General features: G+C 40.5%; 2 protein-coding genes across 12 annotated transcripts in view; both read right to left on the bottom strand.

Moving 5' to 3' along the window:
- The window catches only part of DNAJB13 (DnaJ heat shock protein family (Hsp40) member B13), a 42,954-nt gene extending 41,406 nt beyond the window's left edge, over positions 1–1,548 (bottom strand). For 8 of the 9 annotated variants that reach the window (XR_008619650.1, XR_008619651.1, XR_008619649.1 and 5 more), the window contains exon 1: positions 1,448–1,548. Coding sequence is in view for 4 of the 9 variants with exons in the window: in XM_055091712.1 (XP_054947687.1) it covers positions 1,448–1,548 (101 nt within the window). In the remaining 5 variants the exon portion in view is untranslated. The remainder of the gene's footprint in view (positions 1–1,447) is intronic. The other variant, XM_007118966.3, reaches the window with a different exon arrangement.
- The window catches only part of PAAF1 (proteasomal ATPase associated factor 1), a 48,209-nt gene continuing 32,778 nt past the window's right edge, over positions 1,255–16,685 (bottom strand). The window contains exons 8-12 of one of the 3 annotated variants that reach the window (XM_024131711.1): positions 12,179–12,270; positions 10,730–10,845; positions 9,099–9,181; positions 3,746–3,828; positions 1,255–1,714 (exon numbers count right to left, since the gene is read on the bottom strand). In XM_024131711.1, coding sequence (XP_023987479.1) covers positions 1,637–1,714; positions 3,746–3,828; positions 9,099–9,181; positions 10,730–10,845; positions 12,179–12,270 — 452 coding nt within the window. In that variant the 3' untranslated portion in view covers positions 1,255–1,636. Of the gene's footprint in view, positions 1,715–3,742; positions 3,829–9,098; positions 9,182–10,546; positions 10,603–10,729; positions 10,846–12,178; positions 12,271–16,685 lie in introns of those variants that run through there. The other 2 variants (XM_024131710.3, XM_055091708.1) reach the window with 2 other exon arrangements.

A 16,685-nucleotide genomic window follows, 5' to 3' on the forward strand; every position in this document is an offset into this window, starting at 1 on the left:
TGGGATTGACATGTATTCAGTGATGTGTATAAAATTGATGACTAATAAGAACCTGCTGTATAAAAAAATAAATAAAATTCAAAAATTCAAAAAAAAAAAGAATGAGGAAGGTCTGGACTTCCCTGGTGGTGCAGTGGTTTAGAATCTGCCTGCCAACGCAGGGGACACAGGTTCGAACCCTGGTCCGGGAAGATCCCACATGCCACGGAGCAACTAAGCCCATGTGCCACAACTATGGAGCCTGTGCTCTAGAGCCCGTGTGCCAAAACTACGGAAGCCCACGTGCCTAGAGCCTGTGCTCTGCAATAAGAGAAGCCACTGCAATGAGAAGCATGCACACTGCAACGAAGAGTAGCCCCCGTTCACCAAAACTAGAGAGACCCGTGCACAGCGGCAAGGACTCAGCACAGCCAAAAATAAATTAAAAATAAATAAATTTATTAAAAAAAAATTGAGGAACGTCTAAATGTACTAAGATGGAAAGAACTCAGAGATACTAAGTGAAAAAAAACCATGGAATACATACATTATGATTCCATTTTTATGCTTAAGGAAAAAAAAGAGGGGACCATGTTGTATCCTTGCTTAAAACCCTTCTGTGGTTCCCCATAGCCAATCAAGTGAAGTTCAAGCTCCTTACCTGGCATTCAAGGCCGTTCACTATTTGGACCCTGTCAACCTCTCCAGCCTCATCTCCTATAGACCAGCCTGGCCATCCCTTGAGCCCTGAGTTCCATCTATGACTAAATTGCCCTTCACCATTTTTTTCTCTAGGTCTCAAGAATCAGAATCACCTGGGAGTCTTGTTAAAATACTGATTGTGGGCCCCATCCATAGAATTTCTGATTTAAGCCTGAAAGGGTCGGGGGCGGGGGGGGGCGGTGGTTTCCAAGAATTTCTATTTCTAACAAGTTCCCAGGTGATCTGATACAGCTGTTCAAGGGACCACACTTTGACAACCGCTGCCTTTACAATTATATGATTCAACTTCATCACCTGTATTAAGGGTGACCAATCATATCAGTTTGCCTGGGACAGAAGGCATGTAGCAGAAAATCCCTCAGTCCGACGAAAACTGGGAAGGTTGGTTATCCTACCTGTCTTAAGAACCTTTCCCAGGTTGCGTATGGGATATTTACTGCTACTGTCAAGTAGTCCTACCCTATAGCGAGGCTAACAGGAAGTGCCTGAGAAGGGAATCCCATCACCGTGACTTTTTGCTAGAGCAGAAGTATTTAACAAAGATTCTCAAAATCAGACTCCTCCAAACATATTTTCTTTATTTCCTCCAGAGAACAGGCTTCAGTCCTCCGGTCCTTGTAAACATTTAACACAATCGGTGTGAGATCAAACTATAAGCATCCATATCCTTGTCCTATGTTGCTGGGTTGAGTTTAAGGGAGAAGTTGGGACAAATGCAGCAAGCACATGTGAGCTTCTTACTCACTTCAAAGTGGGTCCTGTCATGGAATGATAGCTCCACATGGGCCAATGCAGCTGACTTTTTGTTGCTTCCAAAGGGTACCCAATACAATAAAGGGCACCCATGGTCCTTCCAGGGTCCTTGATGATGTTTCTGCTCACTGCTGATCAGAGACAATCTTTTTCATTAACTGGGACTCCTCTTCCCAAGGGATCAGAGGTCAGAGAACTGATAGCGTCGCACAAGACCATCTCGACAACACGTGTAGATCTGCTTCTCCCACGTGGCTACCTGAAACAAGAGTTCACAGCTCAAAGGAAGCCTGGGATTCTTCCATTTCAAAAAGATAGAGCCTTGTCATTGACCCCCACTAGTACAAAGGAGTCTGAGAAGCTTTATTGACTCCAAAGACAAGACTTAACATCCATGATATATATTATTTATTTATTTATTTATTTTTGCTGTATTGGGTCTTCGTTTCTGTGCGAGGGCTTTCTCCAGTTGTGGCAAGCGGGGGCCACTCTTCATCGCAGTGCGCGGGCCTCTCACTATCGCAGCCTCTCTTGTTGCGGAGGGCCTCTCACTATCGCGGCCTCTCTTGTTGCAGAGCACAGGCTCCAGACGTGCAGGCTCAGTAGTTGCGGCTCACGGGCCCAGTTGCTCCGCGACATGTGGGATCCTCCCAGACCAGGGCTCGAACCCGTGTCCCCTGCATTAGCAGGCAGATTCTCAACCACTGCGCTACCAGAGAAGCCCCATGATATATATTAAAAAAAAATAGCGGGCCAGAATCAAGGGGGCTCATGACTACAGAACAGAGAAACTAAGTGGCCAAGTGGAGAACAAACCCACTAGCATTGTGCATGGTTTAGCGCAGACAGTGTGTACTGGGGGAGCAGATGGTCCATAGAAAGGCCTGGGTATCCTTGAACCTCATAAAATTATATGCAAAGGAGTTCTCAAAATGTGCCGTTTTTTTTTTCTGAGGAGGATTTCATCAAATTCTCAAAGTAGTTTGAGACTCAAAGAAGGCTAAGCACCACTAATTTAATGGAAATGGCACGATTTCTGGAGTTAGCTTAATCACAGCTTTGCTAATATGTAGCTGCATGACCTAGAGCAACTTTCTCAACCCCTCTGGGCCCATTTCTTCATTTGTAAAACGAAAATTATACGTTAATTCACAATACAGAACAATATTCAGGAATTTTAAAAAATGAAATGTATCTATTATATATTCATTTGTCTGGAAAGAGCTCCAAAATGTCATGTAAAATAACCCAAGTCATAGAGCAATACATATAGAATGATCCCAATTATGTACAAAGACAAAACTATATTATTTACATAATTACACAAAGATGTAAGTGCAAATTCTCCAAAAACAGTCTTAAAAGATACATGTCAAACTATTAATGCTAGTTACTTCAGGAAAGAGTGGAACCAAAAAAGTCTTAAAGCAGACTTTTAAGTCTGTACAAGTCTGTATCGTTTGGATTTTTATAAGTATGCGTTAATTATAAAATTTTTTTAAATTATAAGAATAAATAGGGGGCTTCCCTAGTGGCACAGTGGTTGAGAGTCTGCCTGCCGATGCAGGGGACGTGGGTTCGTGCCCCAGTCCGGGAGGATCCCACATGAATAAATAGGGGGCTTCCCTAGTGGCACAGTGGTTGAGAGTCTGCCTGCCGATGCAGGGGACGTTGGTTCGTGCCCCAGTCCGGGAGGATCCCACATGCCAGGGAGCGGCTGGGCCCGTGAGCCATGGCCACTGAGCCTGCGCTCCGCAACAGGAGAGGCCACAACAGTGAGAGGCCCGCGTACCGCAAATAAAAAGAAAAAGAAAAAATAGGAATAATAATATTATACCTCAAGGGATGATAACAACTATTAAATAAGATAATATATATAAAAACATCTAGAACAATGTCTGGTCAACAAATATTCTTTCCCCTTTCATTTTTCTTTTTTCACTCTAATCAAATCAGTCTTGAACTTAAATAATAATAATAACAACAACAATAGCAATAATAGCTAATATTTACAGAATATTTAAAATATACAAAGAAATTTCATATGCATTATCTCACTGTTATCCTCATTTTACAGATAAATTGACAGACTGAGGAGGTAAACTGATTTTTTAAGTTTCCAGAGCCAGTAAGTGATGAAATCACTTCTGACTCAAAATTATTTCTTCCTATCCCACCCCTTAGTATTGTATTACCCCTAATAACCACAAAGTAGCTGGATTCAGTCCCCTCAAAAGCCCTAGGTCCCAGGTGAGAATCACCCAGGCCTGGTCTCCTCTCAGGTCTGTACCTTGTACACAGGGTCACAGTCAGCCCCAGTGAGCTCAATGACATAGTCTAAGTCTTGCTGGACAATGAAACAGCTTCCATCACCTAAAAGGCAGAAAGAAAACTTAAGATAACTGAAGAGAAAGCTGCATGCAAAGTTAAAAAAAACCAAACCCCTCAACATTTTAGTTTATTTCTGTACATCACTAGCCTAAAGAAGATTGTTCTAAGACACAGAATGTTAGACAAGACTCATTATGTGGGCCAAATATGAGGACCTACAGTGACTGCCTAAAATGCTGGGTTTGAGAGGATCTGAGGGCCAAGTGCAAGCTCAGTGGGAAGAAGAGTTGTCCTTGATTAGCAATAACTGCCAAGGGCACAGAGCAAGCAACTGTAGGCTTATACATATATTTGCAAACTTATCCTAGACAATGATTTTTAACAGGGAATTTGCCTGTATAAATGTTTTCTTTAAGAAAACTATGTTCCCGGGACTTCCCTGGTGGCTCAGTGGTTAAGAAACCGCCTGCCAATGCAAGGGACACGGGTTTGAGCCCTGGTCCGCAAAGATCCCACACGCTGTAGAGCAACTAAGCCCGTGCACCACAACTACAGAGCCTGCGCTCTAGAGCCCACAAGCCACAGCTACTGAGCCCACGTGCCATAACTACTGAAGCCTGTGCGCCTAGACGCCGTGCTCCACAACAAGAGAAGCCACTGCAATGAGAAGCCCGTGCACCACAACAGAGTAGTCCCCGCTCGCCACAACTAGAGAAAGCCCACGCGTAGCAACAAAGACCCAACACAGCCAGAAATAAATAAATAAATAAATAAATATATATATATGTGTATATATATATATATAAAAACAACTATGCTCCCAAATTATTCTTCAATCTATAAACTTGACCACATAAATCAGGCAAAGAAGAAAAGTTATACCAAGAAAATAAAAGTATATCTAATTTTTAAACTTATTTTTCTCAGAAGAGCATGGTCAAAATGAAACTTGGAATGATCTATAAACTGCTGAATGGGTGACTTTTTTGTTACTGTTTAATATAAAAGTAGCACGTGCTCACTGAAGAAAACTTTAAAAATAAAGAAACAGGGACATCCCTCGTGGTCCAGTGGTTAAGACTCTGTACTCCCAATGCAGGGGGCACAGGTTCAATCCCTGTTTGGGGAACTAAGATCCCATATGCTGAATGGTGCAGCCAAAAAGAAAAAAAATTAAAAATTAAAGTAAAGAAACAGAAGCAAAAAATCACCCATATCTACCACTAAATATAATTACTGTTCACATTTTAATGTATTTTTCCAACCTTTTCTGTGTAAATGTTTATTTTACATGGTTGAGAGCATACTGCGTAAAAGAATATCTTTATGCATAAGGTTTTTTTCTATATTAAGATTATGACTTTGTACAGAACCCTGGAAAAGGATCAAAAGATATTAATTAACCATTTGAAACTTTTTGGAAATCTGAAAAACTGCTTTCCAAATTACATGTTAGTCAATTTTAATTTATCTATTAATCTATACTGCAACTAGCAGCATATAGGAGGAATTTATCCTTTCTTGCATTATTATTATTAAACATAGTATTTTCCAAAAAAGAATTCTTATATATATTAGAGATACATATAGAAATATTGACAGGGGAGATAAGAAAGTCTGATTACCATAGCTCTTCTTCTGCACTCAAGTTTCTATACACAAATCTACTTGATAAGCCCCAGCTCTATTCCCATTCCCTCTAGGAAGCCATTTCTAACCACCCCATATAGTAAACCCTTCCTCCCATCAACCTCTTGTAACATTTATTTTTCCTTTGATACTTCCACATATCTTTCCCTATGGCATAATTCTACTTTTTATGAGCGTGTGCTTTTTCACTGGATCATGATGAGAAGAAACACTTTTTAGGAGGGCTTATAGGGCAAGGGGTAGTTACAGGAGTAAGAAGAAACTGTCACTTATAGAATGTCTACTTTATGTCGAGTACCTATTTTATCTCTAAGTAAACTGAGACTTAGAAAAGTGAAGTGGTTTACAAAGGTCATAGGACTATTAGATTAAACCATATACAACTGCCATTTTTATAAATCAAAAATGGCCATATATTAGGAATTTCATAGAGCTGAATCTAATAGTAAGTGATGGAGTGAGGATATAAATTCATTGACTAGGTTGTCAGTTTGCATCCAAAATCTATGCTTTTTCTACATAATGCAACTGCCCAATAAAATAAAGGCTAAGTAGGAGATCAGGGCTAGAGCTATGGATTCCAATCATTAACAGCTAACACCATGAGAACAGTCGGTCCTTGAGGAAGCATGGAGAAGAAAAGGTAGAAGGACAAAGGCTGAAATCAGGAAATATCTCTGGTTTAGGGATGGCAACAATACTAGGAAGAGCAAAAGGATTCAACATCAACAAAAAATTAGAGAACCTACAGTAAACCATGAATCATGCTAGGCACAATACCAGGGAAATCACAGAAAGGAGCAGTAACTGGAGAAAGAGAATGATCAGGAGATTAATTAGTATCACCAAAGTCAAAAGACCTCATAGTTTTAAGAAAGAATAACATAACAGAATCCTTTACCACTAAGAATCATGAAAGATGAAACATATGTACTCACTCATTCAACAAACATTTGCTGAGATTCTTCAGTCCTGTGCAAGAGCTGGGGTTACAGAGACGAAGAAGACGTGCCACCTGTCCTCAAGGAGGCTTAGGGACTAGTGGACAAGAGAGGACTGTACACATAAAAGGCCACTGGATCTAGCAAGAGGCTCATGATTGGTGGCCTTCAAGAGGGCAGTTTGAACAGAGGGATGGGGATGGAGGGCACACTGCAGAGATTTCAAGGGAAGAGTGTGGTATGGCAGCAAAAGGAATAAAAAAAAATAGGATCATGAGTGCTGGCAGCAGCATCAAGGGAAGCTGTCACAAGCTTATGCCAGCTGTACTCTTTATAAGGTTTTTTTTTTTTTAATAAGGTTTTATATAGAGTACCACTGCATCACTAACTGATGCCCAGACTTGTGGGAGAAAGAGATTGAGAGAGAGGGAGTGCAGACAGCTAGAAAAATTAGGTCTACAGAGTCCTGATTACTCTTTGCTATGGTCTGGAAATCAAAGAGCTAGGGAAATAAGGCACCAGTTTTGACAGAGACGAAGGGTACCTATATCAGAGAGATGACCATAGAAATCTGGATACTGTTGGTTGCCTATTGTTGTTTTCTATGTCTGTGAGTCTGTTTCTGTTTTGTATACAGATTCATTTGTATTATTTTTTAGATTTCACATATGAGTGATGTCATATATTTGTCTTTCTCTGACTTACTTCACTTAGTATAATATTCTCTAGGTCCATCCATGTTGCTGCAAATGGCAATATTTCATTCTTCTTAATGACTGAGCAATATTCCATTGTACAAATATACACACCACATCTTCTTAAGCCAATCGTCTGTTGATGGGCACTTGGGTTGTTTCTACGTCTTGGCTATTGTAAATAGTGCTGCTATGAACACTGGGGTGCATGTATCTTTTTGAACTAGAGTTTTTGTCTTTTCTAGATATATGCCCAGGAGTGGGATTGCTGGATAATACAGCAACTCTATTTTCAGTTTTTTAAGGAACCTCCATACTGTTTTTCCATAGTGGTTGTAACAATTTACATTCCCACCAACAGTGTAGGAGGGTTCCCTTTTCTCCACATCCTCTCCAGCATTTATTATTTGTGGACTTTCTGATGATGGCCATTCTGACTGGTGTGAGGTGATACCTCATTGTGGGTTTGATCTGCATCTCTCTAATAATTAGTGATGCTGAGCATCTTTTCATGTGCCTGTTGGCCATCTGTATATCTTCTTTGGAGAAATGTCTATTTAGGTCTTCTGGGCACGTCATATATTATATAATTCTGGCCAATGACATAGGAGAGTAAGTCTGCTGGGCTGCTCCTGAGGAAATGTTCCTCATTCTTAAGAAGGGTAACAATTTCTATGTTATGTGAAGATGAGACTTGCTGCAGCTATCCTGTACTGTAACCTGAGGAAAACAGTCAACATGCTAGGGAGGAGAGTGCCAAAAGATGAAGCAAAGCTGGGTTCTTGATTTTATTTGTTTTTTCCTTGTTAAAGCTTTTATTTATTTTTTAAATTTAAAAAATTTAAAAAATATTTTTAGAATCATTTTAGATTTACAGAAAAGTTACAAAGATAGTTCAAAAAGTTCTCATATGCCCCTCGGCCAGTTTTAGTTTATATTTTTTTGGATTTCACCAGTCTTTAACGTCCTGGATGCAATCCAGGATACCATACTGAGTTAACTTCTCTTAGTCTCTCTGTTGACTTTGTTTTCAAATCACTAAATTAATCTAACGTGGAGCCACCATAAACCTGAATGTCTTGTTAAGTGAAGTAGTACATTTTCCTAATTACTGAAGCCATTTTCAGTTGGGTGTTCTATTACTAACAGCCAAAAACATCCTAACTGATACACCAAAATACTCACATAAGGTGGTCCCTTCAGGCCTATAGACCAGTCCTCCTCACCTACATCATTCCTATGAGGATTCAGTGCACCTGAATGGACACCTTCTTCCATGTATTTTCCCCAACCCCACTCCCAAACTCCATTCCAAATATTTTGTATTGGCTACACCAAGGTACTCACTTTACCCAGACTATGCATGTAAAACATCAAACACAGTACCTACTGCATGCTAGGCACCTAATAAATGATAGATCCCTTCTTTCTGCCCCCCTTCACTTATTTATGACTTTGCACACACTATAGCTTTGGCCTTCAATGTGCATCTTTACATCTCCAGTTGGTAAAATATTTACTGGATTACACATCACCCAGTCCATGAAGACATCCCAGCAGCACTCCTCCACTCGAGTTAGATGCTCCACATGTTCCCATATAGTCTTATGCTGCAGTACTTATCAAATGGTATTCAATCACATGTCCACATGTCTGTCTGCCTTACTAACTGTGAGCTCCTTTAGAGCAGAGACTGTAACTGATTCGTTATTGAATTCTCAATGATTTGCAATAAGGGCCAGTACGTTTACTCTGACAATGTTTATTGAGCACCAACTACATAGTGGGCACTGAACTAAATGCTGGGGATAACACGATGAATAAGGTGCAGTCATTACTCTCAAGGAGCTCAAATTGGAGGGGGCAGACACAATTACAAGTAGGGTGTTAAACACTATGTAAAAAGTACAGTATGCCAAAGAATCATGTAGGACTATGAGCCTAGCCTTGCCACAGACCAGGAACTTAAACCTATGTTTAGTTGAACTATATAAAATCACCTCCCTCAATTGGCCCCTGGACCCACCTTGGCTAGCAATGAATCCGTCTCTGAAACTCAGCAGGGACATAACTGGTGCTCCTGATCTGTGGATGACTTGTACTGGAGCCCTAGGATTCAGAATAAATGGGACAATTTTACAATATTTTTCCTTCAAAAGCAATGTTTGACTATATTCAACATACAGCACTAACTGCATAACAGCACAAAGGACAAATGTGGACAGAAATGAAACATTCATATGGTTTCTTTCCTGGCAAAATCCTTGAATGGTAGATCAAGGTAGTCCATTCAAAACCACCTTGGAGTGAATCTAAACATGTTATTGAGCTGAACAAACTAAGTCAACACAGATATTTCCAGTTTTTAGGGGAGGCCTGACAAGGGTTTAAGATAACAATGTTAACAATATGTTAATCGTTTTACTTATAGACAGAATTAAGACACTTGTGAAATATTAAAATTGTCAGGACTCTGTAAAATGAAAGAGGAAGGTGAGAATCAATTACATATATGTGACTTTATAACAATAATCAGGTTCCCTATCTCCATGGAGGCAAAAACAAGTACAAAAATAAAGTAACTTAAATTATTGAAGAAAAGGTATAAGCCAGTCATTCTTCAGCTGAAATTTTTTCACTGCTCTTGGAATAAAGTCCCAACTCCTTGGGAGGGTATGTAAGTCCTTTCTAAGCAAATTCCTGTTTTCCTCTCTGGCATCACTTCTCATCACTGCTCCATCGGCAGGGTACATACTTGTCATATTAAACTACACAGAGGTCCCTTAAAGTACCATACTTTCACATGCCTTCATGCTTCTCTATATGCTATTCTACCTAAGGCAGGTCCTTTTCTTCTTTACTTGGTAACTTTCTATTAGACCAGATCTAATTAAAGCCTCATTTCCTTGGAGAAGCAGTCTCACCTTTTTCCCTCTCCTTCTCGATGTTTCCTCAAATTCTTGTGTGTAGCCCCGTCAGACCACTGATCACACTGCGTCATAACAGTCTTTTACTTGTTCATCTTTACTATTAGACTCCAAATGCCTCAAAGGCAGAGTTTTTATTTTTTACTCCTGTTTTTCACTGCCCTGCACAAAGCCCAATGCCTACAGAAGCCATTCAATAAATATCAGTTGAACAAAAGAAGGAAACAGAAGGAGGAAGGGACAGAATTGTAGAAACTGTTAAATCCTGGGACAAATAGGTTGTGGATTCCCTTTGGATATCTTTAAGAGCAGGATAAAGCCTATTTTAGATAGGTTATGATCACAGCCAAATAAAGAATCAGAGCTGGCATACCTGAACTAAAAATGATCAATCTTAGGCCAACCCAGATCTAATACCATGAAGAAAATTACTAAGCTCCGTAAAATGAAAAGTTTTACACAATTATTGTAAGTGAAATGTTAGTTCATTATTTAAGCTTAATTTCCAAAGCAATCATGACAATTATGACAGTATGAATCAAATTACCTTTTAATGTGATTCCAGGAATAATAAGAACAATCAGACAATTCACACTGGAAAACCTTTATAAACGGAAAAACATACCCTTGATTCAATAGCCATCTGTACGCCAGACTAAATCACGGTGAAAGCCAATAAAAATTTCCACTCTGCAGAAGACCTGCATCATGCAAACAAATGGTGACTCACCTTGGACTCCTCACATCCAGCTGATAAATATTTCCATCCTGTGTCCCAGCCAACAGCAAGAAGCCAGAAAGAAAAGTACAGCAGTTGAAGGCATCTGAGCCAATAAAGAGGAACACCTGGAACAAGTAGGAGACAAAAATGCTGTTTAAAGATTAATTTGTTTCCAGGAATACAGAGGCATCAAGAAAAGGAGAATTTTACTATTTTTAGTACAGAATTTCTTTCTTCCCCATTTAAGCACTTCCAATCTAAACTAAGCATTCATCAACAACTGAGGGGAAAGCACTCCCAGGATTTCAGGAACCTGAGGCTGGCTGAGGACTTAAGCAGGTTATATAATATCGTAGTCTGAGGCAGCAGGTTTCATACGATTTCCCCTTAACACATTGACTCATGGGATCCTTGAAACCAAACAGTCTCCTTTACCCTCTTTTCAGCACAACCCTCCATTTGATAAACACTTGCCAATTCACACATTTAAGTTTTGCTTCAAGGCACTTGTGACAACCTTTTGAAGGGAAAGAAACAAAGTGGCAATTTAAAGAATCACAAGTCACCCATGTACCTGAAAAAAAAAAAACCCCAACTATTAGACTTTTATTTATTCCTTAGTGTTAGTTCAGACAGTAAAGTATGAATGTTCTAAAAAAAGAAACAAAACAAACAAAAACCCCTGATTTCCCTTTGGAAGTAAAAGCCAGCGTGGAAATTCAGAGTATAAAGGCAATATGATAACAAATAGTGATGTTCCCAGAACAAACTTTGAAAATGGAAACATCACCAGCACACTGTAGTCATGAGATGAAATGAAAATACAAAGCCTGTGGTCAAACCAAATCATTCAAGTTGTCTGGGTGATGACGACAGGAGCTGGAAAGAAATTTAGAAAATCTCAAGAAACTCAGAGTTTAATTAAGAGCATAGTCTGCTTGGCAAAACCTCAGCGAATGAAGGAAGAAAATTCAATTCTTCTACGAAAGATATTCTGGTCATTAATTAATCTACAGCCCTCAATGCATGAGTCCTTTACTCAGAAAATCTTCACATTACCTTAGAGGAAGAAGGGAATCTATAGAACCTTATCATTTTACATACAGCACACTAAGGCCCAGAGGGAAAGTGACTTGATAAAGGTCACAAAGCAGTAGGACATTTAATGTCACCACATAACCCTATGTGGTAAATCCTACTATGACAAGTTTAGTGATGAGGAAACTGAGGCTCAGAGAGGTTCAGTAACCTGTCCAATGTCATAGCCACCAGGATTTAAATGCAGCCCTTATTCCATACCCCATGCTCTTAATCACTATACTGTACTGCCACTCACTCATGCAGCTTCTTCATAAGGTGAACATACAGAGAAATTAGAAATGTTTTCAAAACAGCTTTCCAAGAATCAGAGTGACCCAGGTTGCCCCAGAATTCAAAGGTCTTAGATGAACCACTTGCCGGCTGCCTGCTCTGCAGTCCCAAGCACTGAAGTTTCTTATCTTCTCGGGCCAACAGCAGCATTTTCGACTCTGTTCCAACCTCCCGTTCACCTGCATGACAGATGAGCTATGTCAGTAATGGGCTAGGCTGATCAGCTGGCAGTACCCAGAAAGCACAACTATTGATGGCTGTTTACTGAATTCTTCTGTTAGTGATTCACTTATTAATCTTAAAAAAACATTTATTATGTTCTATATCTTGACTTGTCAAAACTCACAGAACTGTGCAATTAAAAAGGATGACTTTTACTACATGTAAAATATATCTCAATAAACTCAACTTAAAAATATTATTATTAAGTCATCTGTAATATGGAAAGATACCATACTTGGAGCAGGAGTACAAGGCTGAACAAAGTAGATAGTCTCTGCCCTCAAGGCTCTTATGGTCTGGAGGAAATGAGATCTATCCATTCACTAAACAAATATTTACTGAGGGACAAGGTAGTTACTCTCAAGGAGTAGTAGATTCTAGATTCTAGTAGAAACAGGAAATAGTAAAATAAGCAAATAAACAAGTAGGATATCTTCAGACAGTGATGAGTTCCACAAAGGAAATAATAAATAAATAGGAAATAGGAAAATATGAATAAATAAATAAAACATAAATAGGAAAATATGACCAAAAGGGAGTAGATGGTGGGAAAATGAGTGGGGGAAGGTAACTTTAAACTTCAATTTTATTTTATTTATTTATTTTTAAAATTAATTTATTTATTTTATTTATTTTATTTTTGGCTGCGTTGGGTCTTTGTTGCTGCACGCGGGCTTTCTCTAGCTGTGGTGAGAGGGGGCTACTCTTCGTTGCAGCGCATGGGCTTCTCATTGTCGTGGCTTCTCTTGTTGCAAAGCACGGGCTCTAGGCAGGCAGGCTTCAGTAGTTGTGGCATGCGGGCTTCAGTAGTTGTGTCTCATGGCCTCTAGAGCGCAGGCTCAGTAGTTGTGGTGCACGGGCTTAGTTGCTCCACGGCATGTGGGATCTTCCCGGACCAGGGCTCAAACCTGTGTCCCCTGCATTGGCAGGCAGATTCTTAACCACTGTGCCACCAGGAAAGCCCTAAACTTCAATTTTAAAAAGGTTTCATGGAGGTTATTTTTCAACTGAGACATGACTGGTAAACAGAAGCCAGCCATGTGAAAAGTTTCGGGAGGTACATTCCAAGCTTAGGGAAGAACAAGGCAAAGGCCGGGAGGCTGGCAGTCTGTTGTGCTCAAAGAACAGAGACCTGTGGCTGGGACACAGTGGACCTGGCAGAGGGTGGTATGACTTGAGGCTGGAGAGGACTGCAGGGGTTAGAAAGTGTAAGCATTTGTAATAAGCCATGGTAAGGGGTTAGGATTTTAATACATAGTTGTCCCTCGGTATTTACAGAAGGTTGCTTCCAGGACCTGCCGCAGACACCAAGATTCGCAGATGCTCAAGTCCCCAGAGTTGCCCCTCCATATCCAAAGGTTTGACATTCGTAGATTCAGCCAACTGTGGATTGCGTTCTGAACGAGGAATCCATGGATATGGAGGGCCAAACATATGTATAAAAGGAGGCCACTATGGACTTCCCTGGCGGTCCAGTGGTTAAGACTCCATGCTTCCAGGGCAGGGGATGCAGGTTTGATCTCTGGTTGGGGAATTAAGATCCCACATGGCCAAAAAAACCCAACCAAACAAAAAAATACAAAAAGGAGGCTGCTAGAGGAGAGTAGAGACAAAGGAGAGTGAAATGATTTATGTTTTTTATTTATTTACTTTTTTAAAATTTCTTTTATTTTGGCTGCACCGGATCATCGCGGAGACATGTGGACTCTTAGTTGCGGCATGCGGACTCTTAGTTGTGGCATGCGTGTGGAATCTAGTTCCCCGACCAGGGATCAAACCCAGGCCCCCTGCATTGGGAGCATGGAGTCTTACCCACTGGACCACCAGGGAAGTCCCTTGATTTATGTTTTTTAAATGACCACGATGGTTCCTCTGAGGAGAATAGATTATAGAATAGTGCAGGCAACAGATGATGGTAGAATGGATGAGGATGCTGGCAGGAGGAAGGGAGAGCTGGAGGGAGAAGGTGAGGTGGAAAAATGAGCAACATTCTGAAGGTAGAGATGACAGACTTTGCTGATGTGGGACATGAGGAAAGGTGGGGGTGGATCTTGAACGAATCTCAGGCTTTGGGCTTGAGCAAGAAGATGGTCGTGCCATTTACTGAGATGGGGAAAAACAGATTTGGGGTGGGAGGAAATCAAACACTCCATGTTATAAGTTCAAGATGTCTATTAGACATCTAAATGTAGTCTGAAATGCAAGTGAAAGATCTATGCTTTAGATATACTTCTGGAAATCACCAGCTTAAATACAATATTTAAAGTCATGGAAATGATGAGATCACCTAAGAGAGAAATTGCAGAGCTGAGGGCCCTCCAATATTTAAAGGTAGAATAAAGGAGACATGTAAAAGGAGACTGGGACTTCCCTGGTGGTCCAGTGGCTAAGGCTCCATGCTCCCAATGCAGGGGGCCCGGGTTCAAACCCTGGTCAGGGAACTAGATCCCAAATGCTGCAATTAAATCCCGCTTTCTGCTTTCTGCTCCATTGTCTCTGGAGCGTTCCCCTGTGTATCACTTCTTTTCTGTTTCCTTGCTTTATCAGTCAGTCATTTATAGTCTTAACTCCAGCAGCTGCCCCCATCCACCAGGAATGACCACTGTTTTCTTTCTCTGCTATTCCTAGCCAGGACTCACCTTTCTGCCAGCCATTTCTGTTGTAATAGGTAATGGCGAGGGACTTCCCTGGTGGTCCAGTGGTTAAGACTCCGTGCTCCCAATGCAGGGGGCCCGGGTTCAAACCCTGGTCAGGGAACTAGATCCCAAATGCTGCAATTAAAAAAGATCCCACGTGCCGCAACTAAGACCCAACGCAGCCAAATAAATAAATACATGTTTTTTTTAAAAAAGGAGACTAAGAAGCAGCAGCCAATGAGATAGAAAGAAAAGCAGTATAGTGTGGTATTACAGAAGCCAAGAAAGAAAAGTGTCCTGAAGAGAAGAGCTTACTATGTTGTATCCTGTTGAGAACTTGGAAAGATAAGCACAGAGAAGTACACTGGATTATGCAACATGGAGTCACTGGTGACCTTGACAAGAGCTGCTGCTGGTTAAGTAGCTGGGGCACAAACCATCCTAGGGCGGGCTGAAGAGTAAGTGGGAAGTGAGAAAATAGAGGAAACAAGAATATTTTCATTTAAATTACTTTAAACCAACTAACTTTAAAAAACTCAACCTTATTTTAAGTCGTATCTGTGAAATCTTAGGTTTGAAGTGAAATATGTGTACATTAATATGTAACTATTAAAAATGTGTACTGCCTGAAATCATCTTGTTTACCACTCACTGCACATGTGTCACACTTTGCGAAATACTCTTCCTATTAACTGATTAATTCCCAAAGAGAGGCCAGGCAACATGTGGTAGTCACAACCATTTTAGTTCTTGGACCACAGTGCATCTATATGGGAAGTTTAAGAGAGTGAGGAGAGTACCTGCACTGTGTCCACAGTGAGGGGCAAAATTCACCCAAATGAGCTGAAAACATATATCCACACAAAAACCTACACAGGGATATTTATAGCATTTTTATTCATAATTGTCCAAACTTGGAAACAACCAAGATGTCCTCCAGTAGATGAATGAATAGATAAACTGAGGTACATTCAGACAATGGAATATTATTCAATGCTTAAAAAAATGAGGTATCAAGGACTTCCCTGGTGGCACAGTGGATAAGAATCCACCTGCCAATGCAGGGGACATGGATTCAAGCCCTGGTCCGGGAAGATCCCACATGCCGCGGAGAAACTAAGCCCGTGCACCACAACTACTGAGCTCACACGCCACAACTACTGAAGCCTGCGCGCCTAGAGCCCGTGCTCTGCAACAAGAGAAACCCGCAATGAGAAGTCCATGTACCGCGATGAGAAGTCCATGCACCGCAACGAAGAGTAGCCCCCACTCGCCACAACTAGAGAAAGCCCCCCGAAAAACATTTATAAATAAATAAATGGGGAAAAAAAATGAGGTATCAATGCATGAAAAAGACATGGAGGAACCTTAAATGCATATTACTAAGTGAAAGAAGCTAATCTGAAAAGGCTACATAGTTTATGATTTCAACTGCAACATTCTGGAAAAGGCAAAACCATGAAGACAGTAAAAATATCAGTGGTTGCCAAAGGTTATAGGGGATGAAAGGACGAATTGGTACAGCAAAAGGGATTTTTCAGGCAGTGAAACTTCTGCATGATACTAGAATGATAAATACATGTCATCATGCATTTGTCCGAACCCACAGAATATACAACATCAAGAGTGAATCCTAATTTAAACCTTGGAACTTTGAGTGATAATGATGTGTCAGTTTAGGTCTATCAATTGTAACAAACGTACCACTCTGGTGGGGGATGCTGATAACAGAGGAG

Source organism: Physeter macrocephalus, chromosome 16 (genome assembly GCF_002837175.3).
Source record: "Physeter macrocephalus isolate SW-GA chromosome 16, ASM283717v5, whole genome shotgun sequence".
NCBI lineage: Eukaryota > Metazoa > Chordata > Mammalia > Artiodactyla > Physeteridae > Physeter > Physeter macrocephalus.